At 37.0% G+C, this 26444-nt stretch overlaps 1 protein-coding gene across 1 annotated transcript in view; it reads right to left on the bottom strand.

Moving 5' to 3' along the window:
* Positions 1 to 26444, bottom strand: part of LOC135748103 (uncharacterized) — a 52035-nt gene that overhangs the window by 11454 nt on the left and 14137 nt on the right. Inside the window, exon 4 of the mRNA XM_073813638.1 lies at positions 6387 to 6445. Within this exon, the coding sequence (XP_073669739.1) occupies positions 6387 to 6445 (59 nt within the window). The remainder of the gene's footprint in view (positions 1 to 6386; positions 6446 to 26444) is intronic.

Below are 26444 nucleotides of genomic sequence, written 5' to 3'. Positions count from 1 at the left end.
ATGTCTGGGTTGGCCTACAAAAATACATCATCCCTACGGCAATCTATGGGGATTTTCCAAAAAGCATATATATGCACCCTTGAAGGCCCCTTCAAGTAGGAGATGCCACATAAACAGTCGCTCAAGATAAAGAGATAATGAAGTTGTTTTTCATTACTCTGTTTGACAAGATGTGTTTTAATCAGCCACAGTATAAGACACAATTGTACAACACATCAAAAGTTATGAACTTTGAGGGAACAGGGCATATGGATGATCACTTAAAATGTCAAATTTTAGTATGCATAGAGACGTTCCACTGCGTTACGTTTCTTAATGTTGTAAACTCTAGGGGCGGGGCTTCATTTATATGGGCGCAGTTTAAAGCTAAAGTTTATGGTCTGCTTTCATAGACAGGGCATTCATGTAGCCTTAGTTAATTGAAGACATAATGTCAGTGAAATATTTCAAGATAAGTTAGTGCAAGCTGTTTTCAATTAAGACAACTCAAATATTTTTTTTTTTTTGGGACTAGGCTTAAGCCTCGTCTGTAAACCAGGCTATGAGTCAAATAGGAAACTTGTTTAGGGTGATAAAAGCATACAGTGTGAAAGAACAGGCCAGAAAACTGAGAAGATTAAAAGCGACAGAAATGGGAGCGATGCACAGACTGTCAGCCACAGACACGAGATGCTTCTACTCAGAAGTATTCTGATAACAATTGCATTTCAAACTATGACAGCATCTTAAAAACACACAAACCTCGACCGAGCTGGCAAATCTCTCGTTAATTCGTCATCGTTTCGCGCACTTAAGTCCGTAAAACTGTTTTTGACCATGATAAGTAAATACCTAAAGCGGAATTTTTTTCTTATAACGCATTGCGTTTCTTGTTTCATGTGTTACAATACTGAGTATATATCTTGTGTGTTTTTGTGTACAGAGATCTGCAGTAGAGAATGATGTTGTGTATGCAGGAGTCAAGAGAAGATAAACAAACTCTGTGTGGTTCTGAGATCAACTTTCAGCTGTTTGATCAGCTTCACTTTTTGTTATAACTTCAGATTCTGACTGTTTGTGAGTTTCTCCTGATCAGAGTTTGTGTATTACATTACATTAAGTGCTTATTACATTTAAGATGTTTATTCTCTTGCTCCAAGATCTGTTAAATAGTTAAATAACATTAATAGACAGCTGTTTAAAGAAAGCTAGAACTTAAAACAGTGTCAGAATGACACACTCTAAAAAATATTTAACTCAGGTCTGGGTAACTATAGGACAGAACACATTTCTGGGTTAAAGTGACCCAAATAATGTGTTGTTTTTAACCCAACCGTTGGGTTATTGTTAATCAACCATGTTGAAACAACCCAGCAGTTGGGTTAAAACAACGCATTATTTGGGTCACTTTAACCCAGAAATGTGTTCTGTCCTATAGTTACCCAGCCCGGGATTAAAAACAACCCAATATTTTTTAGAGTGCAGAGATCAAAATATAAATTAATAACTAAGAGTCATAGTGGTTTTAAAAAACAAATTATGTCTATTTTTATTTTTCTCTCCGAATGCGTGCAACACTTTAACAGTGTCATTTCTGAGTTGACGTTAAACCTGAAGTGGAAAGACATGTGGTTTTGTTATGTTGATGGACATGAGAGATGTGTTTGTATTTGACTATTAGAGGCTGTTTGTGGTTGATGTGTAGCTGTGTGTGATGTGAGAAGTTTGATCATTGTGTGTGTGTGAGTTTATGTGAAATGTGTAAACTTGCATGTGTGTGAGATCAGTGTGTGTGGATGTGAGACTGGGAGGTGTGATCAGTGTGTGTATGAGAGAGGTGTGATCAGTGCGTGTTCCGTTTGTATGAATACCGTGTGGTTATTTTCTTTTAACATTACACAAAACAGCTTTACACCAAAATAAAGTACTGAACCTTTAATACTAACGTTTGAAAAATAAAAGATTTAAAGAGTGATATTACTGTGATGTATAAGACCATATTCAAAGACATCCATATGATTTATGCATAGGCGGAGCTTGCAGGGGGCCGGGGGCCTGGCCACTCCAGTGGCTAAAAGGATTTTTATAAAATAAGTTATATTCCACAACAAATGTACATATTAAATAGATAGACCAGTCTGCCCCCCCAAGCTCAAATGTCAAGCTACGCCTATGGATTTATGTTGGGCCGGGCCCCTTTGTGGGTCAACAGTGTCAGAAGGGCCAATAAATAAATAAATAAATATCAAAACAAAGTGTAAAGAGATCCGCACACTGAGAGACACAAGTGCCACAAACATACAGTACTGCTTTACTACAAACTACATTTGTTAAACTTTGGTTCCTGTTGTGAAATAAGGGGGCCTTGAAAACTTTGATAAGTGGCGCTTTCCATTGCGTAGTACCCCACGGGTCAGGTTGGGTCAGGTCACCTCACTTTGGCATGGTTAGCTTTTCTATCTAGTTTCCTTCGCAGTGGGAGGGATTATAGGTGTCGTTATATTTGTGCTGCCTACTTCTGTGACATCATACAAGTGAGAGCGTTGTTGTACATTCCCATACATTCATTTATTTCTCAGTCTGCCACAAAATTAAAATTGACCACCACAAACAGAAGTTGGCACATTGCGTTTATCACTACCTTTGTGTCAGGCTCCACTGAGCCTCATTTAAGTTGCACTTAAGCTTATATGTGGACGTGCGCGTCGTGAATGTGCTGCCACAAATAAGTTTGGGAAGCACTGATTTCTATAAGAATAGTTTTAATGCAGTTCCTGAAGCTAAGCTGGTAAAGGATTTTGTTAACAGTGCAAAGGTCATGGGTTTGATCCCAGGTAACACACATACTTATAAAAGGTACAGCATTGTAATGCACTGTAGGCTTTTTGGATAAAAGTGTCTGCCAAATGCATAAATGTAATCCTTTGTGCTTTAATCTTACAAGTAAGCAATGTTCATGTCAGCTTAACCAAGAGATGGGTGGGAGATTGGTATCACACCTCATGATCTGTGATGTCCTATATCCTTTCTCAGAAAAACACATCCTACTCTACTCTGCAAGTTGTAACATTTCTAGCATCATGTACAATGGCTATTAAAATGTCTTCACTAGTGATGCTGTTAACTTCATTATACAGGATTATACTTACATTAAACAAGAAATTTCATGGTTACACTTAATTTCGATAGTCCACTTTAAAAAAATTTTAACACTATTGTTGTGTTCCCCCAACATTCAGCTGACTACAAGTAACTTTGCAACTACGTCAACTTATTCTAGTAACCCTAACCTCTTCCTTACCACTGACAGTTTACTAATACTCTAATTATAGTTAGTTGACACAAACTGTTGCAAAGTCAGTTATAGTATAATGTTCAGTCACGTACTGGTGTGATCAATCTTGGCTGGTCCCTGGAACTTAGGGGCTATTTATATCTGGTATTAAGATGTGTTTTCTTCAATCAGATCACAAGTAGGTGATGCTAAATACAGGTGTAAATAGTGTTCAAAACTTTTATGCTTGTCCATTTTCGACCACATTCAGTGGTAGACGAAAACCGAATTGCTTTTGGGGTGTAAACGCGCATTTGATTGAGTGTTCAAACAGCCACATAAGACCACCTACTCTCCACTTACTGATCTAATGTAAAGTTTATTTTATCAATTACGCTGAAATATCAGAGAAAGCTCTTACATATACACCCAGACAACACAGGTACGTCTAGATGTATGCTAAAGATTTGGGCCCGTATTTATAAAAAATCTTAATGCAAAAAGTAGCTCCTAGTGACGCAAGTCTAAGAAAATTCTTAGAAATGTGGGCGTTTACTCTTAAATTAAAGAAAAAATCCTAGTAAAGAAAAGTAATTCAGAAAGCATCTTAACCCTTAAAAGAGGTCTTAAGGTCAAAATTGTTAGGAGCACGGACGAAGACTTTTAAGAGGCTTAAGAGTTTTTTTTAGCAACCGGAAAGTGGACAAAACATCAAAGGGTAGACAAAAAATGTTGCACACAATGCATGACAGTAAGTTAATAACATGCAACACATTAGATCGTGCAAGAATCATGTTTGTGACCAATCTTATATGAGACATCATAATTTAATATAGCACCAGAAATAAAAGTAATCACTACATTAACTACAGTAACAGATTCGGTAACTAGAAAAAATGCAAAAACTATGCAGCAGAGAATATTTAGGTCTGTTAGGTCACACACACACACACACACTTCTAAATTTTTATGTACAAATTTTGTACATAAAAATTTAGAAAATATACAATATAGAATTAATATATAATTAACATATTTATTTTCTATATACAAAATTAAGTATAAACTTATATATATTTTATACATTTATATTTGAGCATTTTAATTTTTAAATCAAATTTGAAACTGTTAACATTAGTTAATGCACCTCAAATTAACATCAATTTACTGTAATGACATAAACAAGAATTAAATAAATGTTTATATACGATATACTGTAATTTTTTTGTTTATAATGCATTTACTAATGTGAACAAATACACCCTTTTTGTAAACCTTGCAACCTTTGTGTTACAGAAATTTGTATTTTATATTATTCAGTACACATAAACAAATCATTCAGGGTTTGTTCTGTTTACAGTCATAGCTCGAATACAGTATGAATATGAACCCTGAACGAGCAACTCGAATCAAACTCAATTCGGCGTACAAATCTTATTAAAGATAGAAAAGTGATTTAGGTAAGAGCAGTGAGAGATTTTCTCTCAATGCTGTTTGATTAACACGAGTGACAGACAGGAGCAAAATTAGGTAACTTCCCATTTAAGACCAAAGTCCAGGGCCCGTATCCCTAAAGATTCTTAGAATCCTCTCAGAGAGCTCCTAACTTAACCTAAAAATTCCTTGCCAGGAGTTTTAGCTTAGAAGTGATTCCAGAACATTTTCAGTGAAAATCCTATCTTAGTGAGGAGGTGTGGTTGACCCTGTTGCTACGTGTGACACTATCTTTTGAAGACTGTGATTGGTTGGTTGTCCAAGGAAGAAAAAGAGTAATAATAGGATCTATTATTTGCCATCAATTTGAAATTGCATACTTTTACCTATATATATATATATATATATATACAAATGTAGAAAATATACAATATAGATTTAATATATAATTAATATATATATTTATATATGTAAGTTTATACTTTATTTATTATATATATATATATATATATATATATATATATATATATATATATATATATATATATCCTCAAATCAATTCCACTACTAATAGCATCTACTAATAATTATACATACATAAATCTGTTTTCAAATATGCAATATGTTAGAAACGGTGCATCGCGATGCAAATGCTAATTTGTAACCGATGCATCGCATTGTTAACTTTTAATGCTGATGCACCAAACGAAAAAAGTGAATATTCCCATCCCTGGTTTTCGATAATCCTTCACAGACATTTCTTGTAAATTGTCAGCTATGGGATGTCATTCTGAACTCGGTACCTTCAAAAAAGGTTAAAATTGATGGTTGAAATGAACTTTGCCGATGAAAAACACTAAAACACTATTCGGACTGGATTAGTTTTCCAAACGACGGTTGAGTTTCAAAGTGTCCCCCACGACGTCTGTGGTTTTATGTACAGATTCGGGCGGGATTCTCAGGCTATTCCATAGATGGGAGTGTCTGTTTCATGCATTTGGCATTGCAGAAGATCACATGCTCTGGATATGCCTAACATGAAATTTATTAATTTAATTTTAACAAATCAAAATAATTTTTACAAATCCTACTAAGTCGCCTACTAATATCAAAGAGTGCAATGTTAATTTATTTATACAGTATCTTAACACCATTCCAGCATTTATGGCTATATTATATTCATGGGGACAACAAGTCTACATACAGATTGGAGAAGGAAAGATGCGCATCTCTTATTCAACCAAACCTGTGGTGTGTTTCCCTTACTATGACGTAACTCTCTGCTTTACCACCATTGGGGAAAATAACTGGCCAAGACTGTTTCTCGCAAGTTCCCACTTACATCCCGATGGGATTAAATGATTATGATCATAATGAATGACTACAAAATTAAGGGCAATGGCATAAGATATTTTTATTTATTTAAAAAAAAAAATTTGTTAAGAGCACAACATGAACATGTTCAACCGACCAACCTTAAACATTAAAATCATAGAAGTATACTAAAAATATAAAATGTATGACAGGTGAAAACCCTAAAAGATAGTATGTTTTAAAATTATATTAAACTTCAGAGAAACTAGAAAGTACAATTTATCAGTGATGGTCTGATGGTGCCTGTGATGTTTTTCTTTTGTTCATTTCAGTTTAAGTTGTCATAAATGCCATAAACCAAAACAGCAACAGTAGCCACACCCACCAGAGCAGAGACGACCAATCGAATTGCAGCTTCAGGACCATAACAACAGCAAAAACAGTCTAAGGGAATAAAAGATCAACATGAAACACATCAGTGTGTTTTAACAAGAACACATTATATCATAACTTCACATGAAAAGAAAACAAGAAATATTAAATAAAAAATCCACAATCTAATCCCCACCTACTGAACCAAAAATTAACAATCACAACAAAACAAGAATCTGCTTGTCATTATTAATCCACAACATGGCTACAGGGAAAATAACCACTGCTTAGGGTTGTTGCGGTGACAGAATTTTCCCACCGGTTAATCAGCGCGTCACAAACCCGGTGATACAGTATCACCGGGTGGGAGGGGCTTATAAATGCGCATGCAGACATGCACATTTTACTTTCACTTTTGAATTCCGCAACTGTTTAAATGCAGTGCTTGCGTACGCTGCGTTAAATCGTGTATGAAGTTGCGTGCAATGCGAGTGCAACAGCTCATAATAAAGTGCTTGAGTCAATGTGCGCAGGTAATTCTCACAGAACCCGCCAGTCCCAAGCAGAGCAACCGGCTACTTCTCTATAAAGCGCTGCTTGAATGATGGGTTTATTATTTTTCTTGATGAAAAAACAACAAAACGATCTCGCTTATATTAAACATCATATATGTATATTATAACAAAAACAAGTAAGCACGCGGCTTCTGCCATCGTCTGGTCAGTCAGCTCGCCTCGCACACTCTAAAGGTAATAAATTAAATCTGACACCTGCTGCTCTGTGATGTGACGCGCGTTCAGCTCCGCTGAATTCAGGCAGCAGACACATTTAGTTGTAAGTGTTTGCTCTCTCTAACGAAACTAAATTATTTAATTACAAAAAAATATCAAAACGACGGTGAAAGACAGTGTCGCGGATGGCAAGTGATCTAACTGCTGAGAGGCTGAAGCACCGGTAATCATCGTTTCACAGACTATCGCGGCAAGCCTACCACTGCTATATCTATGCACCACAATACAACAGAAGTAGTTATAGTGGTACGGCATTCGTCAAACTTTTATGACCCCCTCCCCCACCCGGTGACAGTTGCTGTCTGACAGGTCGTGTTTTATGACCCCTTGACAGATGGCGTTTTATGACCCCTTGACAGATGGCGTTTTATGACCCCATGACAGATGGTGTTTTGACAGGTTGTGTTTTATGACCCTTAACAGATGGTTTTATGACAGTTTGTGTTTTATGACTCCTTAACAGATGGTGTTTTGACAGTTTGTGTTTTATGACTTCTTTGACAGCTCGTGTTTGACAGGGGGCGGGACCATCAATCAAAATCTGTACAAGTTGTCAACTTTAGACAGCGAGTGTTTTATCGTTTTATGACCGATCATTTAGTGGTTTGTTTTTTCCTGTGTATGTGTTTTATGTCAAGCGTATGCTGTTATGTTTAATGACGGCTCGTGTGTGACAGCTCGTGTTTCGACATTTGATGTCAGCTCTCACCCTTCCTCCCTCCTTTCTCACAAGACCTGCATTCTTTCACAGGGGTGCGTGTTGTAAAGCGATTAAAGATTTCTAAAACTCAATGTTGGTAAAACAATCCCCCATTACGGTGTCAAAAAAGTAAATGTTTATTTTAGATTTAGACAAATCATGAACAATGCTACGATTAAAACATTTGTTTGTAACATCACAAGTTATTTAATGAAATATTCCGTATACGTGTATAGTTTAAGCAATGATCTGAGCCATAACCTTTGGAGCCGGCAATACTATAATCTTTAGACAAAAGTCTAAACTAAATACAATTTTAAACGATTCATGAGTTCCGTGAATCTTTTCATGACCTGCTCTATAGTTTCACACGTATTAAAGATCCGACGGTGCCGACAAAGCGCCGGGTGAGTGTTCATATATGCCGTTTTAAATTAACCTTAATAAAATGTAATTCTGTCCACTATGGCAAAATATTGGGGTTTATTTTAGATTTAGGGGTTTCTTTAACCAAGGCTCTGATTAAGACATATGTATACGTGCACCGATTGTACCAGAGAACTTATAGCTGACGTTAATAAACTTTTAAAATGTTTTTAAGACGTCTTCACCTCATTTAGGGTTTTATTTTTAATTAAAGGCTTCTTAAAACATGTGTGATTATGTGTATATTATACAAAGAGTCTTATATTGTCTGCTCTGACAAAAATAAAGTATTATTTTAGATTTAGGTCAATTGACTGCGTGTATCTTATAAATACAACTTGATAATACGTTTGTTTTGTCAAGAGACTTTTTTAAAGTCACGCAAGAATAAAATCTTTTAGTTGTAATTGGTTAACATTAAATATACTATTATCTATTTAACTATAAGCTATATTTTTCTGATCAACCTCAAAGTTTTTGATGCTGAACTTATGACCGTGTGTGATAGATATTTTACAGCAGGGTCGGTTTGTAATCTAGGTAGAGTCTTTTAAAACTGTAGTGATAAAATGTAATATGGTAACTCTGTCAAAAAAGTAAAAGGTTTATTTTAGATCATAATCTATTTTATGGCAAACATTACTGTATCTAAAAGTTTTTAACAACACAATTTATTTAATGAAATACGCAGTACGTGTATAGCAATGAATTGTACCAAAACCCCCGTAGGTCGACATTTCTTTAGACTAAATCCTATTTATTTTAAACTATATAAAAGCTGATTCGCTTCACGAGATCTGTGAAGCATTTCAAGCAGGGGGTTCTGTTCAAGCCATTAAAGATCGGGGCTCCGGCGTTTACAATAGAACATACACGGATGCGGGGACATATGGGCCATTAAGAAACTTTTAAACGATTAAAAACATATTCATATCATCTTCTGGGTTTTGTTTTAAATTAATGACATCTTAAAACCAACTGGGAATATGTGTTTATTACACAATAAAATGTAATTCTGGCCGCTCTGACAAAATGAGGGTTAATTTTAGATTTAGGGAATTCTTTAAACAAGTCTCTGATTCAAACACGGGAATGCGTGCACCAAAGTTGTCAGATAACGTAGGCTGATGCGCACATATATCTGGTGTTAAGAACCTTTTAAACGTTTTAAGACATTTCACACCCTCTTCTGAGTTGAATTCATTAATGTCATCTAACATACACGTGTGTACATGTGTATTTACGATAAATGTAACACGGTACGTATTGTCAAAATAAAAGGTTTCTTGAACATGTTATTCCAGTGTGTGGTTCTTGTCTTGCGAGTGTTCGACATATTTAGTGATGTGGAAAAAAGGCCCCATTGACAAAAAGTAATAGGTTTATTTTAGATTTCAGGCTTCATTACTCAGATACAGATTAAAGTATGTTATTTCTTATTCGTAATTTAAAGAAACTTAGAAGTTTTAAGACATTTCATCACACATCCTATGATGACTTAAACCCTTGTGTTAGCCCTTAGAGGACAACAAAACGGGTGCAAATATTATTTATCAACGTTTGATGTTGTTATAAACCAGGTTGTCACATACGTGACAACAATCATTGCTTTAAAGACAAAACATTTAACAAATTTGACATTTTGTTAAACATGGTTGTGTGCGTCCATAAACACAACAACAGTTAGGACATGGGTCTACATAATATTAAAATCACGGGCTTACGTTAAATAGGTAAACCTTAATTTTTACTAAATAAAATAAAAATAAACTATTTGAACATATTATCTGATATTAGGTTAGGTTTAAGATGAATTAGTGTCTATAGCTTTACGAATTACATCGTAAAACCCCCAGCGGATATGGTGTGTGCGTGTGTGTGTGTGTGTGTGTGTGTGTGTGTGTGTGTGTGTGTGTGTGTGTAATGGCTGTTATCACGTGGTGCGGACCAAACGACCAACGCTGCGGGGGTTGTGAAGCGAAGAATGAGTTCTGTATAGATGAGAAGTTTTTCCTTCTGAACACAGAACCTTTAACAAAAACGTAACCCCGGATTAACACATCACAGAACAATTTGAACAACCGTGTCGGATTCGTACACACCAGAGGTCTGTTTTATGTTTTGCAGAAACTGTGGAAACTTTTGATGCTGCCAAGGTGTCCGAATTCGCAAACAAACTATCAAACGCAACGCGGCGGAAACAGTGGACACGAGCCTTTTGTTGCTGAGAAGGCGATTGAACTCAGAAACAAACAAGCAAGCAAAGTTGTCTACGAAACTACGGATTCTTGAAAAAGATGGCACAAAGATCATTCGAACGACTACGCAATGGCCAGAAGGGGTATGTGTACGGGACCGACCTTTTTAAAGATATGCTTAAAAAGAACTACAAGCGCGAGATGTCCAATCTACTATGTACTGTGATATACAAAGATGCCAATGTGTGCATGCCTCCAAACTATTGCGAAGCTAACGCCGGTCGTGTAACCAGACTCAAGGAAAAAACAGATGGTGTGAAAAGTATAGATGGCTCTCTCAATAACATGGTACAGACGGTTGTACAGGCCCAAGAGGAACCCCGTGTGATTATTAGAAAGGCCCTAGAGATATTTTATGAATGTGACGAGGCCGAGTTCTACATCATCAATATCATACTTATGTCGGCCTTTGTAATTGACGTATGCATTGATATCCTTGTAAAGAAACGAGAAATTAATGTGTGTGAAATCATAGAAAATGCCGTAGATTTCATGTTTGAAAAGGGTCTTGGATCATGCATGCACTTTCTATGGTATCTAGATAATATCATAACGTTTAATGATGACTAAAAAACCAAACCTGTGAGCCAATGGTATATTTTACGCAAGTTTTACAGTTGTTTTTTAGTTTTCCAAAAGTTGCATTCTGTTTTATTTTTTACTCAACATTATGATGGCAATCCATGTCCGTCAACAATTGTATACTTTAACAAAAACTACGTTCTAGTAGTTTCAATGTATGGTCACTGTTGTTTTTCATCATTGATTTTGTTTACTGCTTATGTTTTTTTTTTTTTGTATGTTTTGCTGTACCGGTTTCATAAAAACAAAAAATATACAAGGATTTTTGGTCTTAATGTCTGTGTTGTTACCATTAGAACATTTAGACATCTTGTTCAGACAACGTGTGACATTGCTCATTCTTCATATGTTTTTGCAAATCCACACAGAGAAATGTGAAAGATTAATAGAAATTACATGTGGCTACATCACATGTTTTTCAGAGGCGTAAAAATAAGTGTCAACAGTGTTAGTATGGGAATCTAAAACAGCACATGCACGATATGATCCTAATTTTGTTACCTGACGTCTGTCACATAGTCAAAGATCATCTACTTCATGTCTCTACGAATCCTGACAGAGCTTTAGTTTCATATACACAACACATCAAATGTAAACCACGGTAAACTAAATACATTTGACAGTCAAGATCTCTAATTTTCTGACAAGCCCAAAAAAGATGAGGAGGTCATCATCAAACATCGCTCACTTTTAAGGTACCGAAAGGTTTTTGTTTATTTTAGTATAACTCAACACTGAAATTTTAGTTAAGCACACAGAAATGCACAGATTTTACGTTTTCAGTATACATGTGTACATCACATTGTGATTTCAGTCTCAACTAGATCGATGATCTATCAATATTAGCCACAAATGTTGTTTGTATGCGTGCTCTGATTTCACAAAACATCCATTTACATTCAAAACCTTTTAGATTCAACGCCTTAAAGTCATCAATGTTATTTCGTTCACATCAAACGTACCAAAATTTTGAATGTGCAAACTGTTTTACTTCGTTTTAAACATGTTTGTGCGGTTTCGGTCTAGATTTTTATAGAAAACTTCAGAACATGACACCATTTTAACATTTACAAAAGGATGAAACATTTTACTTTTAACTGGATCCCATGAGTATGTGTTGCTGTGACAAATACCTTTGATTGTTTGGAAATTATATGAATGCAGAGAAACAACGCAAAAGTTTTGAACTTTAACATAATTTATATGCGTCCTGATTTTTAAAAACAGTAAGCTGTAATGTTTCTTACACACAGATCTAAACACATCACAAGTCTCAATGTTTAATAACATAAAAACCTGTATGCAAAGGTTTGTTGGCGTATTTTTAGACACAAGCTGTTTATTTTCATCTTTAAACAAATGTGTATGACAAAAGTTGTCCTGCCTGAACTGACACTAAGGATCGATGCCGAAATGTTAAATCTAAGTATTTGCAAAACAACCTTCACAGTCATATAGATGTTTTCAATCTAATGGTACCTGTTTAAATGTGACCATACTATTTCAAACATTACCAAGTTGTAGATGGTTGTGACTCAATTTACAAAGGTTTTAACACGCATTACTGTTTGTCACGATGTGTTTCATCGCATTGCTGTTGTATGCAACAGACTCTCAAGTTTTATGTTAAAAGGATTACTAAATAAAAACCTAAGCATTCTGTATTATGTTGCCACTGATGATTTTACAAGTTTTACAGTTTCAAACATTTTTTGCTATATTCGCTGTGAAAGATTTAGTAAATAAATCTAAAACATAAACAGTGTTGAAGCGTTACCTTAATCTTCTAGCAACAATTTTCAAGAGATTACCAACATGTATGATGTACTAACTGTCAGGGGATCTGTGATATTATTTTCTGAAGTAATTAGCTATCTAATGGCTACTGCACAATAACTTATGCGATAAAGAGTTTGTTACATAACCTATAGAAACGAAACAAGATAAATTACAAAGTCACTGGCATGAGGTTTACACTTAAACAAATCACGCAGATGTTTAAAGTGGTACATATTTTTTATTTCTCATCAAGTAAAAGAAATACATCATATGTTATCATTGTAGTGTAGAAATATCACAACGTTTTTCACAAGAATGTGATCATCCATCGGTTCAATAATTTCACCAACAGCAATTTGATCATTATTTGATATTGTAAATACACACAAACCACACAGGTAATAGTCTCTAAATATTCTATAGAAAGCCATTAGCTTTTTGTCATCAAGTTTGTAACAGATGTATCACTACGACTATTTCATGATCTTGAAACCAAACAGTCTGTGGAATCGATACACGCAATGTGTATCGATTCATCAGGCTTTGTCGGATCCTTCTTGGGGGCAACGGTCCATTGGTACGTCATCAGACATTACTTGAGCCGTACAAAGGGTTGTGTTGTTGTTGTAGGTTGATGGTCCGCCATCAGATACTATGGTGGACTTATTGAGTGCACAGGTCCAGATGTAGGTTCTCTCATAATTGCTCTGGGGTGGGGTAGCGCGAATGTGTTGGTGTAGCAGTAGGAGTCCATAGTTTCTTGAAACTTGTTAGGCGATTGTGTTTGAATGAAGCATACTGGCGCCGATTTAAGGACTGTAATGGATAGGCGGAGATAGGAGTCCTGGAGTTAGGGACATTCCTCTCTGGGCGTAACAACTTCACTTTAAACATCTGCGTGATTTGTTTAAGTGTAAACCTCATGCCAGTGACTTTGTAATTTATCTTGTTTCGTTTCTATAGGTTATGTAACAAACTCTTTATCGCATAAGTTATTGTGCAGTAGCCATTAGATAGCTAATTACTTCAGAAAATAATATCACAGATCCCCTGACAGTTAGTACATCATACATGTTGGTAATCTCTTGAAAATTGTTGCTAGAAGATTAAGGTAACGCTTCAACACTGTTTATGTTTTAGATTTATTTACTAAATCTTTCACAGCGAATATAGCAAAAAATGTTTGAAACTGTAAAACTTGTAAAATCATCAGTGGCAACATAATACAGAATGCTTAGGTTTTTATTTAGTAATCCTTTTAACATAAAACTTGAGAGTCTGTTGCATACAACAGCAATGCGATGAAACACATCGTGACAAACAGTAATGCGTGTTAAAACCTTTGTAAATTGAGTCACAACCATCTACAACTTGGTAATGTTTGAAATAGTATGGTCACATTTAAACAGGTACCATTAGATTGAAAACATCTATATGACTGTGAAGGTTGTTTTGCAAATACTTAGATTTAACATTTCGGCATCGATCCTTAGTGTCAGTTCAGGCAGGACAACTTTTGTCATACACATTTGTTTAAAGATGAAAATAAACAGCTTGTGTCTAAAAATACGCCAACAAACCTTTGCATACAGGTTTTTATGTTATTAAACATTGAGACTTGTGATGTGTTTAGATCTGTGTGTAAGAAACATTACAGCTTACTGTTTTTAAAAATCAGGACGCATATAAATTATGTTAAAGTTCAAAACTTTTGCGTTGTTTCTCTGCATTCATATAATTTCCAAACAATCAAAGGTATTTGTCACAGCAACACATACTCATGGGATCCAGTTAAAAGTAAAATGTTTCATCCTTTTGTAAATGTTAAAATGGTGTCATGTTCTGAAGTTTTCTATAAAAATCTAGACCGAAACCGCACAAACATGTTTAAAACGAAGTAAAACAGTTTGCACATTCAAAATTTTGGTACGTTTGATGTGAACGAAATAACATTGATGACTTTAAGGCGTTGAATCTAAAAGGTTTTGAATGTAAATGGATGTTTTGTGAAATCAGAGCACGCATACAAACAACATTTGTGGCTAATATTGATAGATCATCGATCTAGTTGAGACTGAAATCACAATGTGATGTACACATGTATACTGAAAACGTAAAATCTGTGCATTTCTGTGTGCTTAACTAAAATTTCAGTGTTGAGTTATACTAAAATAAACAAAAACCTTTCGGTACCTTAAAAGTGAGCGATGTTTGATGATGACCTCCTCATCTTTTTTGGGCTTGTCAGAAAATTAGAGATCTTGACTGTCAAATGTATTTAGTTTACCGTGGTTTACATTTGATGTGTTGTGTATATGAAACTAAAGCTCTGTCAGGATTCGTAGAGACATGAAGTAGATGATCTTTGACTATGTGACAGACGTCAGGTAACAAAATTAGGATCATATCGTGCATGTGCTGTTTTAGATTCCCATACTAACACTGTTGACACTTATTTTTACGCCTCTGAAAAACATGTGATGTAGCCACATGTAATTTCTATTAATCTTTCACATTTCTCTGTGTGGATTTGCAAAAACATATGAAGAATGAGCAATGTCACACGTTGTCTGAACAAGATGTCTAAATGTTCTAATGGTAACAACACAGACATTAAGACCAAAAATCCTTGTATATTTTTTGTTTTTATGAAACCGGTACAGCAAAACATACAAAAAAAAAAAAACATAAGCAGTAAACAAAATCAATGATGAAAAACAACAGTGACCATACATTGAAACTACTAGAACGTAGTTTTTGTTAAAGTATACAATTGTTGACGGACATGGATTGCCATCATAATGTTGAGTAAAAAATAAAACAGAATGCAACTTTTGGAAAACTAAAAAACAACTGTAAAACTTGCGTAAAATATACCATTGGCTCACAGGTTTGGTTTTTTAGTCATCATTAAACGTTATGATATTATCTAGATACCATAGAAAGTGCATGCATGATCCAAGACCCTTTTCAAACATGAAATCTACGGCATTTTCTATGATTTCACACACATTAATTTCTCGTTTCTTTACAAGGATATCAATGCATACGTCAATTACAAAGGCCGACATAAGTATGATATTGATGATGTAGAACTCGGCCTCGTCACATTCATAAAATATCTCTAGGGCCTTTCTAATAATCACACGGGGTTCCTCTTGGGCCTGTACAACCGTCTGTACCATGTTATTGAGAGAGCCATCTATACTTTTCACACCATCTGTTTTTTCCTTGAGTCTGGTTACACGACCGGCGTTAGCTTCGCAATAGTTTGGAGGCATGCACACATTGGCATCTTTGTATATCACAGTACATAGTAGATTGGACATCTCGCGCTTGTAGTTCTTTTTAAGCATATCTTTAAAAAGGTCGGTCCCGTACACATACCCCTTCTGGCCATTGCGTAGTCGTTCGAATGATCTTTGTGCCATCTTTTTCAAGAATCCGTAGTTTCGTAGACAACTTTGCTTGCTTGTTTGTTTCTGAGTTCAATCGCCTTCTCAGCAACAAAAGGCTCGTGTCCACTGTTTCCGCCGCGTTGCGTTTGATAGTTTGTTTGCGAATTCGGACACCTTGGCAGCATCAAAAGTTTCCACAGTTTCTGCAAAACATAAAACAGACCTCTGGTGTGTACGAATCCGACACGGTTGTTCAAATTGTTCTGTGATGTGTTAATCCGGGGTTACGTTTTTGTTAAAGGTTCTGTGTTCAGAAGGAAAAACTTCTCATCTATACAGAACTCATTCTTCGCTTCACAACCCCCGCAGCGTTGGTCGTTTGGTCCGCACCACGTGATAACAGCCATTACACACACACACACACACACACACACACACACACACACACACACACACACACACACACACACACACACACGCACACACCATATCCGCTGGGGGTTTTACGATGTAATTCGTAAAGCTATAGACACTAATTCATCTTAAACCTAACCTAATATCAGATAATATGTTCAAATAGTTTATTTTTATTTTATTTAGTAAAAATTAAGGTTTACCTATTTAACGTAAGCCCGTGATTTTAATATTATGTAGACCCATGTCCTAACTGTTGTTGTGTTTATGGACGCACACAACCATGTTTAACAAAATGTCAAATTTGTTAAATGTTTTGTCTTTAAAGCAATGATTGTTGTCACGTATGTGACAACCTGGTTTATAACAACATCAAACGTTGATAAATAATATTTGCACCCGTTTTGTTGTCCTCTAAGGGCTAACACAAGGGTTTAAGTCATCATAGGATGTGTGATGAAATGTCTTAAAACTTCTAAGTTTCTTTAAATTACGAATAAGAAATAACATACTTTAATCTGTATCTGAGTAATGAAGCCTGAAATCTAAAATAAACCTATTACTTTTTGTCAATGGGGCCTTTTTTCCACATCACTAAATATGTCGAACACTCGCAAGACAAGAACCACACACTGGAATAACATGTTCAAGAAACCTTTTATTTTGACAATACGTACCGTGTTACATTTATCGTAAATACACATGTACACACGTGTATGTTAGATGACATTAATGAATTCAACTCAGAAGAGGGTGTGAAATGTCTTAAAACGTTTAAAAGGTTCTTAACACCAGATATATGTGCGCATCAGCCTACGTTATCTGACAACTTTGGTGCACGCATTCCCGTGTTTGAATCAGAGACTTGTTTAAAGAATTCCCTAAATCTAAAATTAACCCTCATTTTGTCAGAGCGGCCAGAATTACATTTTATTGTGTAATAAACACATATTCCCAGTTGGTTTTAAGATGTCATTAATTTAAAACAAAACCCAGAAGATGATATGAATATGTTTTTAATCGTTTAAAAGTTTCTTAATGGCCCATATGTCCCCGCATCCGTGTATGTTCTATTGTAAACGCCGGAGCCCCGATCTTTAATGGCTTGAACAGAACCCCCTGCTTGAAATGCTTCACAGATCTCGTGAAGCGAATCAGCTTTTATATAGTTTAAAATAAATAGGATTTAGTCTAAAGAAATGTCGACCTACGGGGGTTTTGGTACAATTCATTGCTATACACGTACTGCGTATTTCATTAAATAAATTGTGTTGTTAAAAACTTTTAGATACAGTAATGTTTGCCATAAAATAGATTATGATCTAAAATAAACCTTTTACTTTTTTGACAGAGTTACCATATTACATTTTATCACTACAGTTTTAAAAGACTCTACCTAGATTACAAACCGACCCTGCTGTGAAATATCTATCACACACGGTCATAAGTTCAGCATCAAAAACTTTGAGGTTGATCAGAAAAATATAGCTTATAGTTAAATAGATAATAGTATATTTAATGTTAACCAATTACAACTAAAAGATTTTATTCTTGCGTGACTTTAAAAAAGTCTCTTGACAAAACAAACGTATTATCAAGTTGTATTTATAAGATACACGCAGTCAATTGACCTAAATCTAAAATAATACTTTATTTTTGTCAGAGCAGACAATATAAGACTCTTTGTATAATATACACATAATCACACATGTTTTAAGAAGCCTTTAATTAAAAATAAAACCCTAAATGAGGTGAAGACGTCTTAAAAACATTTTAAAAGTTTATTAACGTCCGCTATAAGTTCTCTGGTACAATCGGTGCACGTATACATATGTCTTAATCAGAGCCTTGGTTAAAGAAACCCCTAAATCTAAAATAAACCCCAATATTTTGCCATAGTGGACAGAATTACATTTTATTAAGGTTAATTTAAAACGGCATATATGAACACTCACCCGGCGCTTTGTCGGCACCGTCGGATCTTTAATACGTGTGAAACTATAGAGCAGGTCATGAAAAGATTCACGGAACTCATGAATCGTTTAAAATTGTATTTAGTTTAGACTTTTGTCTAAAGATTATAGTATTGCCGGCTCCAAAGGTTATGGCTCAGATCATTGCTTAAACTATACACGTATACGGAATATTTCATTAAATAACTTGTGATGTTACAAACAAATGTTTTAATCGTAGCATTGTTCATGATTTGTCTAAATCTAAAATAAACATTTACTTTTTTGACACCGTAATGGGGGATTGTTTTACCAACATTGAGTTTTAGAAATCTTTAATCGCTTTACAACACGCACCCCTGTGAAAGAATGCAGGTCTTGTGAGAAAGGAGGGAGGAAGGGTGAGAGCTGACATCAAATGTCGAAACACGAGCTGTCACACACGAGCCGTCATTAAACATAACAGCATACGCTTGACATAAAACACATACACAGGAAAAAACAAACCACTAAATGATCGGTCATAAAACGATAAAACACTCGCTGTCTAAAGTTGACAACTTGTACAGATTTTGATTGATGGTCCCGCCCCCTGTCAAACACGAGCTGTCAAAGAAGTCATAAAACACAAACTGTCAAAACACCATCTGTTAAGGAGTCATAAAACACAAACTGTCATAAAACCATCTGTTAAGGGTCATAAAACACAACCTGTCAAAACACCATCTGTCATGGGGTCATAAAACGCCATCTGTCAAGGGGTCATAAAACGCCATCTGTCAAGGGGTCATAAAACACGACCTGTCAGACAGCAACTGTCACCGGGTGGGGGAGGGGGTCATAAAAGTTTGACGAATGCCGTACCACTATAACTACTAACAGATAATAAAACAAAGACATGAGGCCGAGTTGTGTGCATGTCTGCAGTGTGCATGTTTAAAGGACAAGTTCGGTATTTTACACTTTTTCAGATTGTTTTTGATGAAATAGAATGGTTTTGAATGAAAATTGGACATATGATGCTGGCCCGAGAATTTTCGGGTGTTTGTTTTATCACCTCCCACCTCTACAATGGGTTTATAGGTGCACAGGAACAATCCTTCCTAAAATGCATTAAACTTTCGTTTACAAAGACGTGAAACTCACAGTGTGATCAGGGGTGTTCACTGATATGCTCACACAAAAATCGCTGCAAAAGAAGCTTTCCAACAGGTTTTATCGTAGTTTTGTCTAACTCCATTGACTTGTATTAGATGTGCTGTGAGGTACGGTATTACTCCACCGCTGGGAACTTTGTTTGTATTCTTGCAATTGTCAAAGGCGGATTATCGCCACCAACTGGGCTGGAGTGTCTATTATATCTGAAAACAGGGCTTTAACCTTTGTCCTTTAAGAATGAAACTGCCTTTCTGTATTTAGAACCTTTCTAAAAGTTTGTCATTTTTGTTATAAACAAAATATTTAATTGAAAGCACTGAATAATTTAAGGCCTAATTTTAACATTTCTAAACGAATTCAACATTTGACTAGCCACTAGACTCCGGGGATTTTGGCCTAAAAAAAAAGCACATGGGCATATTGCATGGCCATAAATGTGTATGTATGTATATATATGTATATATGTATATATGTATATATATATATATATATATATATATATATATATATATATATATATATATATATATATATAATGTATATGTATGTGTATGTATATATATATATGTGTATGTGTATGTGTATGTATACGTATATATATATATATATGTGTATATATATATATATATATATATATATATGTGTATATATATATATATATATATATATATATATATATATATATATATATATATATATATGTGTATATATATATGTATATATATATTTATATATGTATATATATATATATATGTATATATATATATATATATATATATATATATAATGTATATGTATGTATATGTATATATGTGTATGTGTATGTGTATGTATATGTGTATATATATATATATATATATATATATATATATATATATATATATATATATATATATATATATATATATATATATTATATATATGTATATATATATTTATATATGTATATATATATATATATATATATATTATTTGCCACACTTGAATTGTGCTTGGCCTATTTTTAAACAAGCTCTTAAATGCTTAAAATGTGTAGATTCATGGGACCCTATAAAAAACATTTAATGTTATTTTAAATTATTAATTTTAAATAATTATAGTACATGTCACTTATCAAACAGCATGCTTTATAAACTGAATTCACAAAATGTAATAATTAATATTTTTTAACATAATCAAAAAAAATAAAGCAAATAAATTTTCATCAAAACATTGCATTTTTTTTTTTTGTTGAAGTGCTGCATAAAAAAAATTCTTTAAATTATAAATGAAAGTACAACTCTTTTGAGGGTGATTATATTATTTAAGAAATAAACAATTTAAAATCATTATTTACATTTTTTTTAAGTAGAAATATGGGACCAAAATGGTCGCATTTTCAAGCCCTGGTAGGTAAAATTTTAGTTGTGTGTTCTAACTCCCCCTACTGTTGTGTTGTTACTGTACCTAATGAGGGAAGTTTGTATCACCTCAGCGAGAACTAATTATTGGATTTATTTGGAGAAACAAGGGTTGTATCAATACAATTTATCTAGAATCTGTTGGTGTACACAATAAATTACAAACATATGCATAGGACAGTAAATGTACATTCACAGGACATTCACAGGTCTTTCTCAGTTATAGCCCCTAAGCTATGGAACTCTCTTCCCCTGTCTCTGAGGGCTACAACAACACTGCATGAATTTAAGTCTAAACTCAAAACCTATTTGTTTAATAAATACTATCTGTCATGACATGTTTTCCATAATCAGGTTCCTTACACTCAATTATTATGTTGCTTCAGATTTTTCGACTTACCCACTGATTTCCATGTTGTCATGATCTGATATTGCTTGTTTCTGTTTTATGTTATTTTTGGTTTTTGTTTATTTCATTTGCAATGCGAAACACAACTGCGACCGCTTGGACTGGGCAATTGTCCATTGTCTGCTACTGTATGTATTTACTGTTTATGCCTAACTGTTATTGTGAAGCGTCCTTGAGCTATGGAAAGGCGCTATATAAATTAAACTTATTATTATCATTAACTGTAACTTCTAAAAGCAATGTGATGTGATATACTCTGCTCTGATATATTCTGCTTTTTAAACATCTAACTCAGTGTTTCCCAATCCTGGTCCTCGAGGCCCCCATGACAAGAAGTTTTAGATGTCTCCTTATTTAAAACACCTGATTCCACTTATCAGCCGACTTCAAAATGGTAAATAGGTCTCCCTAACAAGCTGATGAGTTAAATCAGGTGTGTTAAATAAGGAGACATCTAAAACTTTCTAGGAGGGGGGCCTCGAAGACCAGGATTGGGAAACACTGATCTAATTTGTTCAAAATTCCTCGTTTTCATCTGGAATATGTGACTTTTCTTTGGCCATTTTGCCTTTTATTTTTAACAGAGATAGAGGAGAGGACAGGAAAGTACAGGAAGGAGAGAGGGGTATGGAAACCACAAATGACCACGAGCTGGGAATTGAACTTGGGTCGCCGAAAGTGCGAAAGCGATGCCCACTAACTTACACTCGGCTCTGACTGAAATATGTGACTTATGTGAGTCATTGTTACTAGTTATGATATTATTTATAATATCTAGATAAACAAGCACTGTGTTGCGTCAGAAGTATATGAAGAGTTTGGTTCCAAAACGCAATAAATCCATTGACAAGATGAAAACATTCAGTGCATTATGCACTAAAAGTCATTGCACGCATTGTAAAATGCATTGTTCCCTTTCAATACGGTTCACTTCGCATTGCGTCAGTTAGCTGACGCTATGGGGGAAACTCCTGTTTACTCCGTGACTGAAGCCTATTGGTTAACGTCTGTACAAAGTACAGACACTTGACGTTTGAACCCGCGCGCGGGAGGAACACGTCCTTATATAAGCGCGGTTCAATCGTCAGGAGCTCATTATTTTCTCCTTCAGCGCGAACCTCTCGCTGCTCCAAAGAAAAAGAAGAAGCCTTACCTCGCCGTTGACAAAAGCCCTGCAGCGGAGTCCAGGCCTAGCGTCTTCCCCTGCCGTTTTCCGGCTGAGAACCGAAGATAGCAGAGTCCAGGTCTAGCGTCTTCCCCTGCCGCTTTCCGGCCGAGAACCGAAGATAGCCTTCGCTTGCCGTGGTACGAGCCCTGTGCAGCGGACACATGCCTGACGAGGTCTCCCCTGCGGCCGCCCGGTAAGATCAATATTTTTAATATAAAGCTATAAGCTAAAAGAGCAGGCGCTGTTGTAATAGCGTCCAGCACAGCGGCTCGGTGAGCCTCTCTGCTATGAATTTCCTCCGAGCGCGTTACCGGTCTGGCACCTAGAGACTAGATGGATGCATAGACAAGCACACACGGACTAACCCCCCCTGTGTTCTGTCACACCGCAACCGTTCATGCTTACAGAGTCCCTTCGCTCCTCTCACATTCAGTGGCGAGATCTCTGGCACATATATTAATCCCCCGAGTGCATCGGGTGATACCGTCACGACGCATGGCTGTTCTGTCTGTGTTGCTGCTCCCCTCTGCCGTTTCTCTCTTGTTGAGATGAACAAGCGGGGAACCGTAGACCTGGATAGATGCATACGACAAGCAAACACGGGCGGTCTGCCCCTGTCTCTGTCATAGCACAGCCACTCGTGCTCCACGCTCGCGGAGTCCCTCGCTCCTTTCCCCACAGTGGTGAGGTCTCTAAACGGCTTAGTTAGCACGCGGTATTACGGCTCGCTGTCTCTAAATGCAGCTGTCTAGTGTTCAACGATTACAGAGCTTCATGCCCCTCCCCTCTTGGAGCGGCGCGATCTCATTCGTCTGCTCGATAGGGCGGATTCGCCGCTATTGGAGCACCAAGAACACTCATTATAAGAGAGCTTCATGCCCCTCCCCTCCTGGAGCGGCACGATCTCATTCGTCTGCTGGATAGGCGGACACGCCTCTATTGGAGCGCTAAAACACTTATTATATAGCTTTACCGGCCTGAGCCTGTCTCACTTCGGATAGCTTACTGTTCGTCTGCCCGGTCATTTCTCTCTGGTTTAGACGGAATCAGAGGCAGAACGAATTTGTTTATAATATACTGAGGCCCGAATACCTCCCTTTATTCAGTCCCGTCCTATATCAGTGCGCTGAATATTGGTACATTCTTATATACCCTGTTTTTCTGCCCTTTTAATAAACGGCAAAACCGCGGGCCTCACGGCAGACTTCCTCTCTGCGATGGGTTCAGTCTGACATTAAACCACCTAGACATACTGCTCTGCTCCGTGAGCCGTTCGGTCACCGTCACTACTGAGGCTTGTGCACCTGAACGGCTGAGCTCTGGTCTCCGCAGCACAGCTGCATCAACAGAGAACGAAACTGTCTGGGAGAAAAGGGGTTATGTCGCGCCTAGGCTGGACGGCCCTGAAATGTTTTCTGTGTGCTGTTTATCCAAACATACTGTGTAATACTGTCGGTTATGCGACCTCACTATAGTGGCGAACGGTATTTAATTCCTCTAAAAGAGTAATTTCCGTGCTTACTATACTGTGTATTGACACCCACGGTTGTACGGTGTCTCTAAACACTTTATCGCCTTACTGACAAGCAATCAGTAATACGCACACACGGCCCGCTGTCCATAATTCCATCGACGCTTGCCGAAAAAACCCCGGTTTGGCCATATACTGTGTATTGACACCCCACGACTGTACGGTGTCTCTAACACCTTTCTGCCAAATTCGCTCGCAGCCCACCTCAGTTTCTCCGCTACGATGCTGATAGCGCAAACGAGCACGGTCTTACGGCTGTTATTCTCACTTCCTAGAGAGACGACAGCCTCAGACTTTTGCATGGCTCCAAGCGTTTGAATCGCGCCCTCTCCGGACGGCCACTCAAAGGCTTACAGCCAAGCGGTTTATGACGTTTTTCGGCCATATAGCTGATTTATATTAGCGGATCCGAAGACGCTCACACCTCCGCTCCAATACTCGGAGATATTAAGGGTAATATCAACCTCAAGTGAGCTTGCTACCCGCCACAATAAGTTTCAAAGCTTAAAGCGCGCGCACAGTCAGACGCGCGCGGCATCTCGTTTAAGACGGGCACACGTACCCCTCTAACGAGCCTCAGAAAGCTGAATATCGTGGCATTCTGTTCATAAGTCCACTTCAGTTTGACTAAGCAAAGGTCCCGCCCCGAGCTGACGGCCGGGAAGCTTGCTTAAGTTACACACGGCTGCATGAAGTGCTGTCATTACGAGCTAGCCCAGCATTTGCTGTGGGTTGAACACGCTTTACGACGGCAATCAGCCTTCGGCGCGTGGAACGCCGTTTGTCTCATATAAATCACCTTGTACTGTGAATACGGTACATTAAGAGGATGATTTAGCACTGCACCACTCTCGACCGTGTTATTGTGATAATGCGGTCGGGCAATCTACGGTGGTTTCATTATTTACCGAACCAGACTGAGATCTCGCCCCCTGAACAAGCTGACGAGTCATCTCCTTTATAAACTCATTGCATCGCTTTATAAGCTATGTTCAATCAGAGTGATACGCATCTCATGCTTAAACTACCAATATTAACCCATTACGATGGGCGTGCGGAGATGGCATCAGTGGGACACTACCTACATTACGTGCCTTATGACACATTGACACAAGCTGCTAGGACCCCTTTCACGAGGCGTCCTTATGCAAAGTCTGATCCATTCTGTCTAGTGACATTTGAAAGTCTAAACCCCCCGCGAATCGTGGGTGGAACACTTTTCTCCTCACTACAGAGGCACGGCGGCTCTCTCCCCTACCTATATCTATGTGGCCGTGATAACAGCGAACCACGCTTTTACGACCGACCATTCATTTAATTCACAAGCCTGTCATCTCTCAGATGCGGACGGCGGCGGTAACAGCGAACCATGCTTTTACGGCTGGCCATTCACTTTATTCATAAGCCTGTCATTTCTCAGATGCGGACGGTGCCCGAGGCACAGCGCTCTGGAACTGTCCAAGGTCCTGTATGACACATACGTCTGACGTACATCAGACGATCAGCTGTTCATCTGCGTCACAGATCACTCACTAGAGCACCTGTCAATACAGGCTATTTATGGATCGTTGACGTTATCACCTCCCGTGACAATTATGCTCACTTGTCTTAGAGCATGGGCATGGTCTTAGAGGTTTCTCATTTGACAATTGTGACACGGCCGGCTGGTCCCCGCCGTCCACGTTGTCAGTTTACAGCTTCGACATCCCTGCTTCGCGCACTACTGAGGTTTGTTGCATTAAAGGTGCGCCCATTAGCTCACCTGTATGCACGATATGGTTTTTAATTATATGCGTCCACCGTGCGCTTAGAGAAGCTCACATGTACACGCTATAACATTTTGGTATACAATAAGATGCGCTTGGAAAAGCTCACCTGTATACACAGCTGTGTTATGCTTTGTGACACATACATTGTTGTTCATCTGTGTACGTTCACGGTGCGTTGGGTGCCCACCGTTACGTTCATCAATCATATCTGTACACATTCACGGCGCGTTCTGTGCACTGATTTATCTATACGCATTCACGGTGCACTGAAGAGTTCACCCGTGTGCGCACAATTTATTATCAGAACACATGACGGCGCGCTCGAGAATCTTGCCG

Source organism: Paramisgurnus dabryanus, chromosome 24 (assembly GCF_030506205.2).
Source record: "Paramisgurnus dabryanus chromosome 24, PD_genome_1.1, whole genome shotgun sequence".
NCBI lineage: Eukaryota > Metazoa > Chordata > Actinopteri > Cypriniformes > Cobitidae > Paramisgurnus > Paramisgurnus dabryanus.
The sequence above is the reverse complement of the archived record's forward strand: the minus strand, read 5'-3'. Positions and strand labels throughout refer to the sequence as shown.